The sequence below is a fragment of the Nannobrachium achirus genome (genome assembly GCF_963921795.1).
Source record: "Nannobrachium achirus genome assembly, chromosome: 6".
In the NCBI taxonomy this organism is placed as follows: Eukaryota; Metazoa; Chordata; class Actinopteri; order Myctophiformes; family Myctophidae; genus Nannobrachium; species Nannobrachium achirus.
The window spans coordinates 33,696,331-33,713,759 of NC_137815.1; the positions used below are offsets into that span (position 1 = coordinate 33,696,331).

Below are 17,429 nucleotides of genomic sequence, written 5' to 3' on the forward strand. Positions count from 1 at the left end.
CCCCCATCTCAAAATATTTAGTTCCAGGGACCACCCAGAAGCAAAATTTGAGTTAGAAACGTTTGCTTTGAAAATACATATATTCAAAGATTAGCACACATTTTCACGACTTTAAAAAAAATAGCAGATCTACAAGCTCGCAGCGCGGCACTTGGTGCCGCGCTGTGAGCTTGTATATCTGCTATTTTTCACTGGTTAAAAAGCATTCAATAATTCTAGGCCTAAATTAAGAGACCATTGCTAATAAGATGGCGGTTGATGAAACAATTCCTCTGTGCTGTTCAGGAACGGATGGATGAAGTACAGGTGTCCTTGATGGAAGGGAAGAGACACATCGCTACCATTACTGAGCGCGTGCAGAGCCTGCAGTGCGAGCTGAACCAGAGTGAGCTGAGACGAGAGGAGCTGGAGGCCGAGCTCAACAGCACTCAAGAGGTGAAGGAGAGAGAGAACCTTACGATCATAATCAGTATTGTTTTCCATCCATCTTAGCTGTTTTATTGTTGTGTGTGCTCCTTGAACCAACTCTGTGCGACGTCCTTCGATGCTGTATCACAGGGTTCCCCAATAGGCGGCCCACGGGCCATTTGCGGCCCGCGGGGGGCTACTGTCTGACCCTCACCAACCCCAGTAATAATGGTGGTATAAGAGCAGCAACAGCACTAGTATATCGTTGTTGTCGGGTGGAAACCTTTTATCTCCAAATTTGTATGTTCTTTCGCAAAGTAAAGCCCTGCTTCATCATACAAGGCCGTCGCACAAAAGTAGTGAAAACAGCAGATCTACAAGCACACAACGCCTCGCGATGTGTGCCGCGCGATAGATCTGCTGTTTTCACTAGTTTAAATCATTTTCAAAATGATAAATGCAAAACAAACGGTTTTGGACATACAAGATTTTCACCTGACAATGACGATATCTGAACTGTCGCTGGAGTAGCGGGAACGCCGGCATCGCCCCCTGCAATGTTGTGGCCCTCGGCTTGGTACCCTAGACATAATTCGGCCCTTGGGGAAAACTAATTGGGGAACCATGCTGTATCATATATAGGCTCTGCAGCAGCGTTCGGCCACCCTCGCGGAAGCCCAGCGCGGTGCCAAGTCGTCCCTGGTGGAACGGGCGTCTGCGGAGGAGAGACTGCGTGCACTGCAGAGAGCTGTAGCCATGCTGGAGACCGAGAAGAAGGACGCCGAGAGACAGGCAGTCAGGCTGGAGAAAGATAAGAACGCACTGAGGAGCACACTGGATAAGGTGGGGAACAATTGAAATTGAATAGAATTGAAGACGTAGAATCAATGCACACAATGTAATTTAACTCCTATGCAAATCTAGTACAAATGTCATCTTTTTGGTGAGTGAGCCGTTGTCTCATGTTTGATTCCAGTCCAGGCCAGCAATGTTTCGATGTTTGTCCCTGAGACTCTTAACCCCTAATTGCTTCACGAGTGCCGTAGAATGGCTGCTTACTGCTCCTAGGATGGATAAATGCAGAGGACATATTTCACTTGTATGCATATATATTGGGGCGGTTGTGGCTCAGGAGGCAGAGAAGGTTGTCCAATTATTCATGTGTCGGCGGTTCGAATCCCGGCTCCTCCTGTCCACTTGTCGAAGTGTCCTTGGGCAAGACATTGAACCCCACTTTGCCTCCAATGAGTCGGTCGGTGCAAGCTTGCCACCATTGGTGTGTGAATGTGGGAAGTGAGGACGCTGGCGTCGACTGTTCGCCGCTTCCCCTCCCAATGTATGAATGAATAAACCATTGTAAAGTGCTTTGAGTACTTGGAAAAGTGCTATAAAAATGCAATTCAATATTATTATAATATTTAAATATATATACGTATACAATGACAAAAACACCCCAAGGAGTGGGGACTATAAATTATAATTATAATTACTGGGCGTACCTACAGTACACGTCTGTTATGTACAGACAGGCCACACAAGATGTACTGTATGTGCTTTATGTGCTTAATCCCGTGCAACATGTGGTTTACCCCGCCATCCTCCTCCTCTGTTCATGCGGGACTGTACTGTATCGTCCTTTTTAGATTGAACGTCAGAAGCTGAAGACGGAGGAAGGCAGCATGCGTCTCTCTGCAGAGAGGAGCCGCTTGGATCGCTCTCTGAACACAGCTGAGCAGGAATTACAAGAAGCTCAACAACAGATTGCACTGCTGCAGGTGGGAAGAAGGAGCATTTGACTGACACTGCTGTAGTACTTGGGCTGTACTACAGGGTTGAGGTTGGCGAAAGGGCCTTTCTTTGTGGAGTTTGCATCTTCTCCCCGTTTTGTGAGGGTATGTACCCTCACAAAAACATGCTGTAATCCTGGTCTCTATACTGCCTCCCTCTGGCCAGCCGGCGTGCCTGATGGAGGGGAAATTAACTGTTTGGAATAATAGGTTCATTCCAAGTGCTAAGTCCAGCAGGGGAAACTCCCCCCTGTCAGGTGAAAAGAAGCAACTTGAACTCCTCATGCATCGAAGGAAGCAGGAGGTCAGTCCAGGTTGGCAGAGGGAGAGTAGCGCCCAGGATTACATTAGATAATTGACACCGGGTGAAAAAGATGAGTTACAAAAATAGTGGGATAAAACTTTAAAGGAGACATCCAGACCAAAACACATATAGGGTTAAATCTTCCTTTTATCATACCCCTTCATACCTGCTTTAGTTGATTTTTTTCATAGCTGCCCCTGTTGCTAGATTTCGGCTGCCCCTGTTGCTAGATTTCGCAGGCTCTCTCATAACTAACACAGTGGATTGTCCTTAGGCTAGTGCGGTAATTTCTTCAGCTTCAAAGTTAGTATTTTTTTATTGGATTGTGTTTACACAACGTTCTGAGATCAACCAAACCGCTGTTTTGACCTCACAGGCACCCTTACTTGTCAAATGGCTTCTGCTCTGCACCAGAGCAGGGAGAGGAGAGGCTAGAAAGGGAGGGAGGGAGGGGTCTGTTTGAAAAAGTAAGGGTGCCTGTGAGGTCAAAACAGCGGTGTGGTTCGTCTCAGCACGTTGTGTAAACACAATCCAATAAAAAAATACTAACTTTGAAGCTCAAGAAATGACCGCACTAGCCTAAGGACAATCCACTGTGTTAGTTATGAGAGAGCCCGCGAAATCTAGCAACAGGGGCAGCCGAAATCTAGCAACAGGGGCAGCTATGAAAAAAATCGACTAAAGCAGGTATGAAGGGGTATGATAAAAGGCAGATTTAACACTATATGTGTTTTGGTCTGGATGTCTCCTTTAAAGGAATTGTCTCTGCCCACCAGGGAAATTGATCAGGCTAATATGTTTACACAGCAATAAAAAACATAACTTTTCATTTTATAAATATGCAACAAAGATGAGCATTAATATTTTGAAGTTGCAAATGGCAAACCACAGATTATTCCATTTCTAAGATTTAATCGTGTCAATGTTTCGATTGACTATTATATTGATGTCTACTGTTTGTATCCAGAAGCTGTAACAGAAAGATCTTCTCATCTTCACTAGCCTGATTTCAGACTCAGCGCTAAGTCCGCTCAGAGAGTGGGCGGGTCTATGGTCTGGAGCCAGGCAACATCTTCACAGGACTCAGTATTAATTCACTTTGATTACTGAGTTTTTCCCTTTGAAATATTGGCAGAGAAATACATGACATTGTGTAAATTCTGAACCCTCACTATAATCAGACCAACATATTTATACAATTATGGTCTTGGTCTCAATTAAGATTCGAATTCTTCTGGGTTAGGGTTAGAGTCCTGATTCTCTTAATTAGTTGGTTTCAACTACAGCACTAAAACTAACACAACACACATGAACTCTCTCACAGGCACTTAAACTTCTAGGAAGGAAGGAATAAAACAATCTCCCAAACATGCAGGAATAGCATGTCATAATGCTTTTATTGTTTAAACCCGTTAAAACCGAGAAAGCATCTGCGTCATTTTAGGTTTTAGCTATTCAAAAATAGCTAATAAACATATTGTTGTTGTCGGGTGGAAACCTTGTATCTCCAAGTTTCAAATTTGTATGTTCTTTCGCAAAGTAAAGCCCTGCTTCATCGTACAAGGCCGTCGCGCAAAAGAGGTGAAAACAGCCGATCTACAAGCACACAACGCCTCGCGGTGCGAGGCGTTGTGTGCTTGCTGATCGGCAGTTTTCACTAGTTTAAATCATTTTTAAAATGAAAAATGCAAAACGAACGGTTTTGGACATACAAGGTTTTCACCCGACAACGACAATATGTTGTTGTTGTTGTTGTTTTTTCCAGAAAACTGTTAGGATTCAGAAGACATTTGTGGAATCAGCCTCAGGTCTTAGTTAGACTTAGAATGTGCTTGTAATAACAGGGAGAAACAAGGGGATAGCAATGACAAAATGATCTAGTTGTTTGAAAAGAACCATCTCTCTGGTGACAGTGATCTGCTTTTACTAGGGCCATGAAATGTGTTTTCTTAGCTGCTGCTGTTGTTTTTACACCTTTTGTGAGGTGAGAGCTTGAGAGACTTGAAGTGTCTGGACCCTGTTGTCATCCCCCACTCTCTGGCTACTAAAAGCCCCCATTTAAAGCAGCAAAAACTGTTGTGTTCTCAATATGCCAAATACATTCCATAGAAACAGACTTTAATGTGCTTATGTGGTACATACATGAGTTTCCCTTCGTTCAGTCCCCAACCACAGGCACCATAACTAGCCAACCATTTCAAGACACGGTCACGTTATTTACAGCCAGGCGAATGTAACTCCATTTTTAAGTGGTTTAGGAATCATTGCAAAATGGCTGTACTTGTATACTACTAGCCTGTGGGCATCCAGCGCTGCTTGGTGACATCTGCTTTTTGTTAGAAAATAAATATTGAGCTTTAAGAGAATTGTATTGTCTTTGTTCTACTGCTCTTTGGGAAGGATTTTTTTACAAGCATACAAGTATTACATTTTAAGAATGTAAAGACCAAAGCTGCCTGGGATATATTGGTTATTTTCTGTTGCTTCTTCTCCTTGCAGCCTGCCTAACCCATCCATACCCATCAAACATGTTCAATCATGTCCATTAAACTCATACAGATACAGTGAGATCAAGAAGAATATGGAGAGAGATTAATTGTTGGACGTTTCTATGTTTTCTTTTACCTTGATAGAAGTCATATCACTGCTGCTGGTTATGGTATTTATTGTGTGTGTGTGTGTGTGTGTGTGTGTGTGTGTGTGCGTGTGCGTGTGCGTGTGCGTGTGCGTGTGCGTGTGCGTGTGCGTGTGCGTGTGCGTGTGTGTGTGTGCGTGTTTCATGAGCAGACTCAGCTGGCTGACATGGAGCAGTCACACAGTGCGTGTGAGAATTCCACGAGGCTCTGGGACGAAGCCCTCCGCGAGTCTGAGAGGCTGAGGTCCAACTACAAGGAGATAGAGCGGACCCTGGCAGCGAGGGAGAGAGCCCACCGCCACAGAGTCAAAGGCCTGGAGGAACAGGTACGGCCATCAGGTCAAAGGACCAGTATAGACAGTAAAATCCAGAGTCTTGATTTTTGGAGAAAAATAAATAAATAATATATGTCACAGTTTTTTTGAGTTTCAGTGAAATTGAGAACAGGAGCGCTCGTCGTGCGGCGCGGGGCGGAAGAAGCGGTCACTTTGATCCACAACAACGACAAAGACAACGACAACGTAGCGTCGGCAGGAATGATATCGCCTCACCCCACGGAGGTTAGGGTTAGGCATAGTTTTACTGAAGTTAAGGTTAGGGTTAGGGTTAGAGTTAGGCATAGTAAGCTAATGGCTAAACACAGCTGAGCTAGGCTAGTAGATAAACAAAGAAAGAGTGGTCGCAAACGAGTGACATCAGCGACTACACAAGTGAATGGCTGTTGTCACCATCTCATGGTGAATATGCAAAATTACACAGGTGCGCTGATAAGAGACTATCAAAGTGAATTGATCCAGGTGGTGTTAGGGGTGTGTGGTGAACTACAAAACGAGCGCTCTTAACCCAATCTCACTAAGTTACCCAAACTGACTGTAACACATATACACACATTTTTTTTAATTGTTTGCTATTTTCTCAAGGCAGATTAAGTATACCAGTAAAGCCAGCAGTGTTGTTGGTGAAAGCAACCAAATGAATACATTGTTCTTATTATCTGGTGTATAGGCGAAACATTTTCCTTTACAATATGAGAATGTCAGAATAACTGTATACCTACTACAATAATAAATTATGACTAAAATGTAAAAAAGAAAGAAAACTTGTATTCCTTTATACTTCTTTGCCTAAGCTCCAGAAAGCCACGGGAGAGGGCCTAAGAGCCACACGTGGCTCTATGGCAGCAGGTTGCCGACCCTAAAACTGTGTTCCAATTCTTTCTGAATATTCTGCGGGGAATATGGACGCTAGTGTTCCGGAGGTTTAAGAGTTCATTCAACACTCCAGACTTTTCCTGTGTTGAGTGCCGGTCACTCTCCGGTCCTTCTTGTTGAAAAATCCATTCATGTCCTGCCTCTTTTTCTATGACCATTCAAAGACACAATGTATGCAGCAGGTTTTATGGCTTCGGTGTGTAATTGTATACTGTGCAAATAATGAATACGTGGCCCGTTTCCCAGAAGAATCCGTAGAATAATGTGTGCAACCTTGTTCCTGGCCTGTGTGTGTACACACTACTTTAAAACTGTACATTGCTGTTCGTTCCACAGGTATCTACACTGAAAGAACAACTTCAGCAGGAGATGAAAAGACGACAGCCTTCCTTACCCACAACATTGTTATCTGGAGGAAACTGAGAGGCATCGCTCCGTTTACCGGGCAGCACAGATTCAAGATAGACCAGCAGCGAATCGTCTTGACAGGGGGAAACATATCTTATCCAGGGTGAATCCTCTGAACATGAATGTCCAAAACAAAACATTATATTGTTTTGTATACAAAGATGAAGAAAACAGCACTGATCCTTACTTAAACCATGAAGAAAAACCCTGACATCAATGTTTATTTGGTATTGAGTTATTGAGCCAAAGGAAGCATTTATTTTTAACAAGTGAATAAATGAGTGGCCCCTTTAACACAATGGTGCTTTGTTGACTGTTTTACAGTGGTTTACAATACCTGTGTCATAAATCAACAACCAACAGTCTCACACTGTGGTAACGTAGTTAGTGTGAATGCCAGCAGTCTGCTGCTGATTGCTGGCAAGCGTCCGTCTCTCTCTCTCTCTGGCCCACCACTCAACATCGTCCCTGGCTTCATCCTCTTTATTCAGAAAAGAAACCCAAGACGCCACAGGATTCTCTTCCAGACAGTCTGGACGTGGAGCAGGAATGAAAACCACAGCTCTGCCAGCCCACTGTTAAGCCTGATTTATTCTTTACCGTGCGACGGCGTTGTGTGCCGATATAGCCGATCAACAAGCGCACAACGCGCCGCTTCTGTGACGTGTTGTGAGCTTGTAGAGTGGCTATTATCAGCGTGCAGCACCGTCCTACTGCAGAGCATAGATTAAGTCATAAACCGTGGTCCTGTTCACATTCGTATTAACAATTGGGGATAGAAAGGGAAGTTCATCAAGCCCCTCAGGGACCAAACTGAATGGCCAGATGGAGGCGTTGCACTTTCTCCCCATAAAATGCAGAAGATTTGACTGATCATCTAGGCTGCGATTTATAAATGGTGTTACATATGACTGGAGAAGTCCAGTATTTATCTGTGATGGTAAACTCTGTAGTTTCTGTAATATAGTGTGCATAACTCCCCCTACTAATGAGTAACTGACACAAACTAAGTGATTAGTAACCATCGTTAACTATTTTATGACTGCAGGGAACACATGGAATTAATATCTTTGCGAGAGCAATAAACATGACGTGTAGCCAATAAATAATGCATTGCATAAACACTTTTAAGACACTATTTTGGAGTCTTAATTATTTTGTGTTGGAATATATGCTGTACAACGCCATTGCAAAGTTATAGTAATAAACCAAAACCAAAACTTTTTTTGTTTTTCTCAGTCTTTATAGTGACAGTTTTACAAAGCAGTAGTACAGAGGTCATTTGTGAGATGCTTTTTCAAAGCACTTCCTGCCACTGGAATATGAATGTATAATCGTCACCTTCTTAAACTAATGGCCTATGTCATTTTTTGAGGATTTTTTTTATTTTTGTCCACTCCTCATGACACCAGCCACCTCTGGTAAAATCGCGTATCTCCTAATTGAAAAGGATCACACTGTTACAGACTCTTTTAGTAATAATGGCCTGTGACTTAGGCCAAAATCCTTTTTTTCACGTTTTCTTTTACTTAGGCCAAGTTATTTACTGACGTTGCTGTTATAGCAGACAGACAGTGTTATTATGTTAATAGTCATAAATATTTATGAACATTTTGGGTGTAAGCATTAAGAAATATATTGTTTTGTTTTGGATCAGTTTTTTATTTTTCCTGAAAAGCTTTAAAAAAAAATGACTTAAGAAGGTGACAATATGCTGCTTGGGGTGCTGAGTGCAGGTCCAAGTGGCAATGATACATGAACTGAGGTCAGTCAGCACACATCTTCACATAATTATGTCCCATGATCTATACCTCCCAATCAATTAGATTATTGATGACCATATATTGATTTCTGTCTGATGTCAGTGCACACAGAGGCCACCAGTGTTGAGTTGGTCATGACTTGAGGCTGCTTTTCAAGACAGTAAAAAATTACAAGACAAAACAAAAAGATGAGATTAATATAGCGAATTATGGCAACAACAACAAAAAAAAGACAACAAAAACATTCCGCATTTTTATGTGCATTTCTGAATGTGTGCTAGCCTTTCCAGCACCAGTGTGATATTGATTTTTATAGTACCAGTGTGACATTGATCTCATAGCACCATGTGTGATATTGATTTTATAGCACCAGTGAATTATACAATCATCAATGCTCTTTTGAGTATATTTATCCTTACACACGTGAGCTTACTGGTCTGACATACATGGGCAGGAGGTGGGGGCGGGGGTCATTAAGCTGGCAGAGATGAAAAACAGAAAGGAGAACAGAACATATCAAAGTTCTTTTAGTGCAGGGGGAACTATGCAGTACAGGAGTTGAGGTGAGGGAAGATAGACATAGAAAGGTAGACGCCTCCTTCTGCTCTGGGGCGTCTGTAAAAAAAGGATAGGCAATTTTTTAAGGCAAGCTTCCGGAATTCTGAAGCGCTCTTCCGCCTGTGTCACAGAAACGGAAGTTCGGTAGGCCAATCAGAGGCAACTGTCTTTTCGTAGCCCAATCAGAGGCAGGTGGGGGCAGGTATTTTGCGTAACCCAGGGATATAGGAACTGAGCACTCTGGTCGGTCACTTATTTGTACGCTCCCTAGATTCTGACAAGTGCCGGAAAAAAGACGCGCTGTGATTGGCCAGTAGTCACTTTGAGTGGCAGCGTGCCTTCCGCAATTCCGCCTATCCTTTTTTAACAGGTCGCTCCACTGAACTGCAGCGGCGAATGAGGTATCTAGCTTTTTATAGCAGTGGTTCTCAACCTTTTCAAGCCGTTACCCCCCAAATAATCATATTTTAACTGGGGACCCCCCACCCTGACGAGCACTATTAGTTGAGGCATTACATCTTGTAAAAAATGGTTCTATTGTGAAAATAGCAAATCTACATGCTCAACGCGAGGTGTTGTGAGCATGTAGATCGGCTATTTTCACAATTTCTGCCTCTACTATTTGACAATTTGACCAATGTTTAATTTGTCATTCATATGCCCTCGAGTGGCATTATTGCCAGAAAATCTCCATAGACTTCCATGTAATTTATAGTGCACAGATCATGCACGCCCATGCACAGATCATGCACCATGTTTGTGCAGGCTGTTCACAGCTTTCAAACAAAAAAAAAAGATTGGAAATCCGTTCAGGCATTCTTGAGATAATAGCCATTATGTTTTACATTATGTAAGCAAAGATGGCTGCCCTGTATGAAAGATGGGGTTGTATGGGGGGTGGAACATGCAAAATCGCGATTGAAATCATGTTTACTAGATTTAATGTGGTCCAAAAAAAGAAATTTATAAAAAAAAAAAAAAAATGTTTTTTTTCTAAGTAAAAGTCGATTTAAGTCGTCTGGCAGGGAAGTCCATAGTGAGAAAGTTGATCTAAAAGTCGTTTGGCACTGTATGAGTTAAGGGTATAAAAAGTCCTTAAATTGTCACTTTAGAAATGTCTATGCACTTAAACGTTATGTTGGTTTGTTTACTGTTCAGAAAATTAAGTTAATCATCTGGGGACCCCTCAAAATAATTTGGGGACCCGACCCACGGTTTGAGAACCACTGTTTTAGATCTATGGAGCAGAAGGCGTGGCTGGGAGGAAGAGAACAGGAAGTGGGTGTGTTCTGGGTGGAGCTACGGCAGTACGTGGGCGGGGCCATCCATCCTGGCTGATCTGATGATGATCTCCCATCATGTTCTCTCAGCAGCTCCCACAGCTCTTCCCACAACTGCTGCTTAGCGAGCCACACTGTCCGCTCAGCGCCGCTACGCCGCAGCGAGAGAACTGGTCACGGCACAGGTCCGCTAAAACAGAGAGAGAGAGAGAGAGAGAGAGAGATTGGGGAGGGTTACAGGAGCATTTCTCCCATTGATTGTAGCTTGCATCTTTTTTGTTCATTTTCTATACCCACACACATTGGAATAGATCACACCCAGTGTGAAGTGAGTGGTGCTTTTTATGAGTTAATTTCATTTAGCGTCCCGCGAAGCATGGCCAATGTGACCCTGGGTGTACAACAAACTTTGGGTGCTTTGTGCAAAGATGTATTGTATACACTCTCATTTCATTAAAAAAAAAACACACTTTTTAAAGGACAACTTTGTTTTTTTACAACAAGGGTTCATATTTTAGTAAATAGAGAAAAGAAAAGATGAGTGTTAACATGTTTTCATTTACTGCTTTCTATTGTTTTTAGCGATTTTAGTATTTTGATTTCAGTGGGTGGGGCTATGTGTACAAGTTGCTAAATATGTCTTTTTAGACACAATACGCTGGCAATTTCTTTGTTACTATTGACACCAGCCCCCATAAGTCACATCTGCCCATGAAAGATTGTAGTGCATCTTGGGAATGGGCTTATTGTGTCTAAAAAGACATATTTAGCCACTTGCGAATCAAAATCGTTAAAATCACTAAAACCATAGAAAGAAGTTAAGTAAATGAAACATTTTAACTCATCTTTTCTTTTCTCTAATGACTATCTAAAATATGAACTCTTGTTGTAAAAAAACAAAGTTGTCCTTTAACAATGTTTCAGTTCATCTGTCTATATAAACGGTATCTTTTTACCTCCATTACCTAGTGTACAGATTACACTTCTTTGTCTACACACACACACACACACACACACACACACACAAACACACACACACACACACAGTGGACTCACCTCTGAGCAGTTCTTCATGTGCACACACAGTCCTGACGCAAATCTCCTTGTTGATAACGTACACCCGTCGCAAACTGCACACACACAAAAAACACAGGTTCACTTGTGTACCTCAATAGTAAAAGACGTTTAAAAAAGAACCTCTGAGCTGTGTCACATTCAACGTTACGTACCTGTAAAAACAGAGGCTATTCAGACACTGCTTGCATGGTTTGTGAACAGAGTAGAGTCTAGTGCACGGGTACTGCTCCTCTCTGCAATCTACAGCACAGCACAGAAAAAAACAACCTCATGATATGATCCAAAACACATTAAAATAATCACTTAAGCATTTTAGTTTTTGTCCGGCCAGTGTTCATTTTGTCGACTAAGACTAGACTAAAACTAAACGATTTCAGATGACTAAAATAGAACTAAATCAGAAAATAAGATTAAATCTGAATTTTCTGTCAAAATGAACACGGTGTCGTGCAGCTTTCTCACCAAGAGGGCCCGGTTCCGTCGGCTCCGTCTCCAATTCAGCCTCTGACAGAGACAAAGAAGATACATATTTATAAATGGATTTTACAGTCCACATGCAGGCACGGTTATAAGAATTGTAAATCTCATGAAAGCGACACCAGAAGAATTCAGGAGCTGCACATTGCCTAGTCAGTGCATACATACCTGTCTGTCCTGGACGTACCGGGACCAGCTGCCGAACCTGCTGCTGGAAAGTTCCAGGGAGAGACTGATGGTTGTCAGAAATGGGGTCAGGGGTTTCTAAAAACAGATAGAGAGAAAGTGTATACAGGACCTCTGTGAAGAATACATTTGTTTTCAAATATGATATTCAGATTGCATCTGTGCAAGCGCCGACATATCTTACCTGGGAAATAATCAGGGTCATAGTCCTCTGTGAACGGCAGGTTTTGCAAAGGGGAAGAAAATGGTTTTCATGAGATCAGCATTGTGAAACCAATTAGTTCTGTAGCTCCACTCCAACAGCCCCCCCCCACACACACACATGCTCACATAAAGCACCGCACCCCATAAAACGTACCACCTGCTTGCCAACACCGGAGACTGCAAGCATTCTCAGGTCAAACGTATGGTATGACTTCATGCTCAAGATGTTAACCAATAATGTGCTTTAGTGGCCAACGTGCTGTTTACCCTAATGACAACAGTTCCTCTCTGTGGGGTAAACAAGAAAGTAAATAAATCCCTAAGACCAGGTGACACACAGAATGGTAAACAGATGTGGAGTGGAGTGCGATCATGGCAGGGACGTGCTGGGCCCCTGATTCAGCCCGGGAAAAAGAGTTGGAGAGGCCCTTATTGCGCACTATAGAGAAAGATCACTCTCCATAGCGCTGCTGCTACTCAAAGATTTGCCATTTCAGATCATGACAAGTGACAAGCCAGTGAGCCAATTACATGAGTTATATTTCGTTGTTGTCGGGTGGAAACCTTGTATTTCAAAAACCGTTTGTTTTGTATTTATCATTTAAAAAATTAATTAAACTAGTGAAAACAGCCGATCTACAAGCACACAATGCCTCGCACCAGGAGGCGTTGTGTGCTTGTAGATCTGCTGTTTTCACTACTTTTGTGCGACGGCCTTGTATGATGAATCAGGGCTTTGCTTTGCGAAAAAATGTACACATTTGAAACTTGGAGATACGAGGTTTCTGCCCGACAGTGACGATTTACTTTGTTGGCCGCCCAGCCCCCAAAATGGAACGAAGGCCGACATTTTAATATAATTTTTTTCCTAATGGCCGGCCTTTTTCCCAATGGCCAGCACGTCCCTGGATCATGGTCACAATACTGATGCTGAGCAGGAACAATTCAAGCCAAAAGAAATGACTGAGCTTAATGAACTCACCCAAAAAAGAAACAGGTTCCTGGTACTGGCCTTGGGCGAATAGCAGAACTGTTGAGATTGCAAAAAAGACAAAACGAAAATGAAGAACAGAAGTATTTACAAAACTGTGAAATTGAACATAATGTGAACATCTTGCAGTAGGCCTATGCGTAGTGTAATGTTTAAAGGAATGTAGAAGACCATGTAGTAGTACTTCTGTAGAGGAGTTACCTGGCATGCATAGTAATAGGAGTACTCTCATGGTCACTCTAGGAGGTAGACTGACTTTGACACTGAGGGGGAAATGAAAGAGAAGCAAGAAAGAAGAACGGGTTAACTTATATTATGTTGAATGTCTGTGGACCGGTACAAATCAGCCATATTATGAAAAATAGGATATATATGGGAATGAACAGTCGTAAAAGTGACATTACCATGGTACTTCTTCTGTGTACCACTACCTACTGGACTTCTTCCCCCCGCTTTACCCCAAATTCACCTCTGCTTTCCCTCCACAGTTTTCCCCCCTCTGTCCTCTGTTACCTTTTGCAACCCCCCGCCAATTTCCCTTTTTCTATGCCCTCCTTCACCTCTCCTCCCCCCCTGCAGTGCTCCACTGCTCCTCCCCTGGCCCCAAACAGTCATGATGGGGAAGAGAAGGGGAAAACATTGACAGCAAGAATGTGGCACGTCTGTCTTCCTTATAACAATCTCTCTGTTTTCCTACTTTTCTCCGTTTTCACTGCGAGAGCTCGCTCGGCTCACAACAGCAAAGAACTCACTACTACAGCAGAGCAGACGTCTCGGGGCTGCATTCCAGGAAAAGAAACACTGAACCCAGAATCCCTCTACCCCAGCCCACCCCTCCTTCTCTCGCTTCTTATACCCCCCCCCCCCCCCCCCCCCTCTCTCTCTCTCCACATCTTTCATTTCCCTTTTGTCGCACTCACTGGTCATTTCCTTGAATCCCTCCCCCTAGCTCCCCTCTCTCCTTCTTTCCACCAAGCAAAGAGCTCCTCAGTTTTTGAGTCCTCAGCAAAAGAATGTAATTTGGACAAATTGACAGTGATGCAGTCCTTCCAATAGATCTATACATTCAAATCACAATTAAACACTAACCTATCCATAACTACCCAACTCAGTTTACTCACACTTGTTTTAAGCATAGGTTTTAAGATGGTTTTGCAAAGAGCTCCTTAGTTTGAGTCCATAATGACCAAACTCAGTCTCGTTTTGAGATGGTTTTGCTTTGAAATTCTCATCATCATAGATGATAGAGTTTGAGGTGGTCAAGTGGTTTACATTGTTATTGTTAAGAGGGCCCATGAAAAGCAGGCTGTGATCTGATGTAAACACGCCTGGACATGGTTTGCCCGTGCATCAATAACTTTGTATGTGTGTGTGTGTGTGTGTGTGTGTGTGTGTGTGTGTGTGTGTGTGTGTGTGTGTGTGTGTGTGTATGTGTGTGTGTGTGTGTGTGTGTGTGTGTGTGTGTGTGTGTGTGTGTGTGTGTGTGTGTGTGTGTGAGTACAAACACGTGATTCTGCTCACACATTCCTCTTGTGCATCACACTGGCTATCGGAAACCATATGTTTTCACAGCACACATCTGGGAGCGATTAGCCCCCCCCCTCCCCATTTAGTCTGTGCTCTCCCAAAGACCCCCCCCTCCCCCAAACAAAGGGACTGTGAGTGAGGATTTGGGCACAAGCACGACAGAAAGGAAAGAGGGGATGGGTTTGCTGTCATTTATTTACTAAAACATAGTTTGGCTTTTGTTTGCAAGATGTAAGCAAAAATATCTACATGTCTCCCTCTGCTCTGCAACTTTTTTTTTTTTTTGTATTTGTGTTGGCCAACCTTGCTCCATTGTAATGTCATTGCCACAGGCTGTGCTGTGGAAGTCCCACCCCCCAGGATTACAGAATCTTCTCCAGTGAAAACAGAAGACCACATGTCATTTTTGGTAAGAACCTAGGCTGCTATACACAAAATGTATCATCATTCATCATCAGCAACATCAATGCAGGGACCCCACAATGCAAACAAGCCTAACAGCTTTCTTGTGGTCTTTATCCTTTTGGTTAGTGTGGTTGCATATAGGGCAACACACTATTGTTCTCTTTCAACTTTATAGAGTAAATCCCAAAACCCCATTGAGTTCAATGGAGGAGTGGTGTTATAGAGTAAACCCATTGTATTCAATGGAGGAGATGTGTTATAGAGTAAACCCCAAAAGTCAATTGAGTTCAATGGAAGAGCAGTGCAAGCTTGGGGATATTGGTCAAGCTTGACATGACATTTTGGCCCTTCCAGACTATAATAAGCAACCCCACTTGCAATTTCCCAAAATTTCTACTTGACCTTGTATCAGTGAACTGTACTGTCCAGTGTCCTGTACTTTTTCCTATGCAAACTTCTAATTAAAGGGGCTATTCAATCACCAATCAATCAAACAAACCATAGTCTACACAACAATAGCCTATAGGTGCGTGCGAGAGTGTAATAAACCAGTGTCAAATGCGATTAATAAACAGGCGCAATTTGCAGTATCAGTTATTAAAAACAATTTGGAGCTGCAGATTTGAACGGGCTATTAGCCTACCTCTCGGAAACCGTCTACAAACCAATGACTTTTAAAAGGTCATATATTCAACCAAAGAAACGTAACCTGGTTATGAAAGTTGTATGCTTTTTATTTCGGAGTCATGCATTCAATGCACAAATGCACATGATATATAACATTTTAAATGCTTACCTATAACTTTGATTCACTCTCCTCCGACTATCCTCACTCGTCAGGTCTCATGCGTCCTCTCCAGAGTGCTGCAGCTGCTGGATCGTTGAGCGCCACATTGTACCACCTCCACTCATTTGTCTCCTCCCCGTTACAGTCTCCAACAGTGGTGGAAAAAGTACTACTCAAATGTTTTACTAAAGTAAAAGTATCAATATTGCAATGTTGAAATACTCTGTTGTAGGCTAAGTAAAAGTCCGGAATTCATAAAGTAACAGTAAGCCTACTAGTAGTCTACAACAGTATTGGTATTAAAATTTGAAAATTTCTCAAAACAATCTCTACTTTCCATTGAAATGCATTGGCTGAATTAGCTTATCAGCTGGCAAGCAAACTTTGGTTTGGTGTGACCGTGCCCTAACTATAAGAGTATTTCTGCATTGTAGGCCTAGTATTGATACTTTTAGTAAAACATTTGATTAGCCTACTTCTTCCTCCACTGGGTTCCCAGCACAGACCCCCACCCAGCTGGCAAAAATGATGCACATTTAGACCTATATTATAAATACTGCATTCACTGTTCACATCTAAATTTAACCAAATACAATAGTTTGATGGAGTTCTTCGCACCAGTAAGAGTTTGATACTATATAACAGGGGTCTTCAACAGGGGGTCCGCGGAGGTACTGCAGGGGGTCCGCTAAATTATTGCTTAAAAAAAAAAAGATTTCAAAAAATGTTTTTTTTTTTTCCATTTTTCACATTTATGTTAAAAAATAAATCATGATTCTATCCATTTTTAATAGCTTGAATACATGATTACTATGCAATTGACAGATTGTTGATATTATTGACATTTGTTCTCAGTTAATTAATTAATAATCAGCTTTTCATAGACTATCTTCAAATTTCAGTTTAGAAATGTCAAGTATATACTAATAATGTCTACTTTTGTCTTTTAGATGCAAATATTATATTGATATTCAACTTGACACAAGGCAATGCACTTACTTTTTCAACATCCAATTTAGAACCCTACTTTCCCCCTATAACCCCTCAGTTTGGAAACTGCACAAGGGTGACATCTAGGGACATGGAATGCTATAGGCCTACTCTCAGTATTAATTTGTAGTGTACTAAACTAGTGGTTCTCAAATTGGGGCACATGTCGTGTACCCCTGGGGGTACGCAGATAAATACAGTGAGAACGTGGGAAAAGTGAACGATGGAAGAATGAATTGTGCTCAGGATGCTATAATTTCTTTCACTAATTTTCTTATTTGTAATGTTATATTCTTCAAAAGGTGGATTATCGCTCATTCACAGCATCGGGTGGATACCTCATATGCCCAAAACGAAAGTTTGGCAAAATAGATCTATTTTTTTCTACTTATGCCACTATGGTAAAGGAGGGCATTCATTAAAAAAGAAAA

At 42.2% G+C, this 17,429-nt stretch overlaps 2 protein-coding genes across 2 annotated transcripts in view; one reads left to right on the forward strand and one right to left on the reverse strand.

The window, feature by feature from the left end:
- The window catches only part of crocc (ciliary rootlet coiled-coil, rootletin), a gene marked incomplete at its 5' end in the record, with an annotated part of 28,502 nt that extends 21,686 nt beyond the window's left edge, over positions 1-6,816 (forward strand). The window contains 5 exons of the mRNA XM_080728921.1: positions 286-435; positions 1,051-1,251; positions 2,052-2,183; positions 5,287-5,460; positions 6,682-6,816. Of these exons, the coding sequence (XP_080585047.1) occupies positions 286-435; positions 1,051-1,251; positions 2,052-2,183; positions 5,287-5,460; positions 6,682-6,768 (744 nt within the window). The 3' untranslated portion in view covers positions 6,769-6,816. The remainder of the gene's footprint in view (positions 1-285; positions 436-1,050; positions 1,252-2,051; positions 2,184-5,286; positions 5,461-6,681) is intronic.
- Positions 6,817-10,440: 3,624 nt separating this feature from the next.
- Positions 10,441-16,061, reverse strand: mfap2 (microfibril associated protein 2; the record flags this gene model as incomplete). Its single annotated transcript, XM_080728955.1, has 9 exons — positions 16,018-16,061; positions 13,491-13,552; positions 13,281-13,328; positions 12,279-12,305; positions 12,077-12,172; positions 11,894-11,935; positions 11,584-11,671; positions 11,411-11,484; positions 10,441-10,544 (listed from the first exon to the last, which is right to left on the reverse strand). The coding sequence occupies exons 2-9, from the start codon at positions 13,519-13,521 to the stop codon at positions 10,441-10,443; spliced, it is 510 nt and encodes a 169-aa protein (XP_080585081.1). The 5' UTR covers positions 13,522-13,552; positions 16,018-16,061.
- Between the last annotated feature and the right edge of the window lie 1,368 nt (positions 16,062-17,429).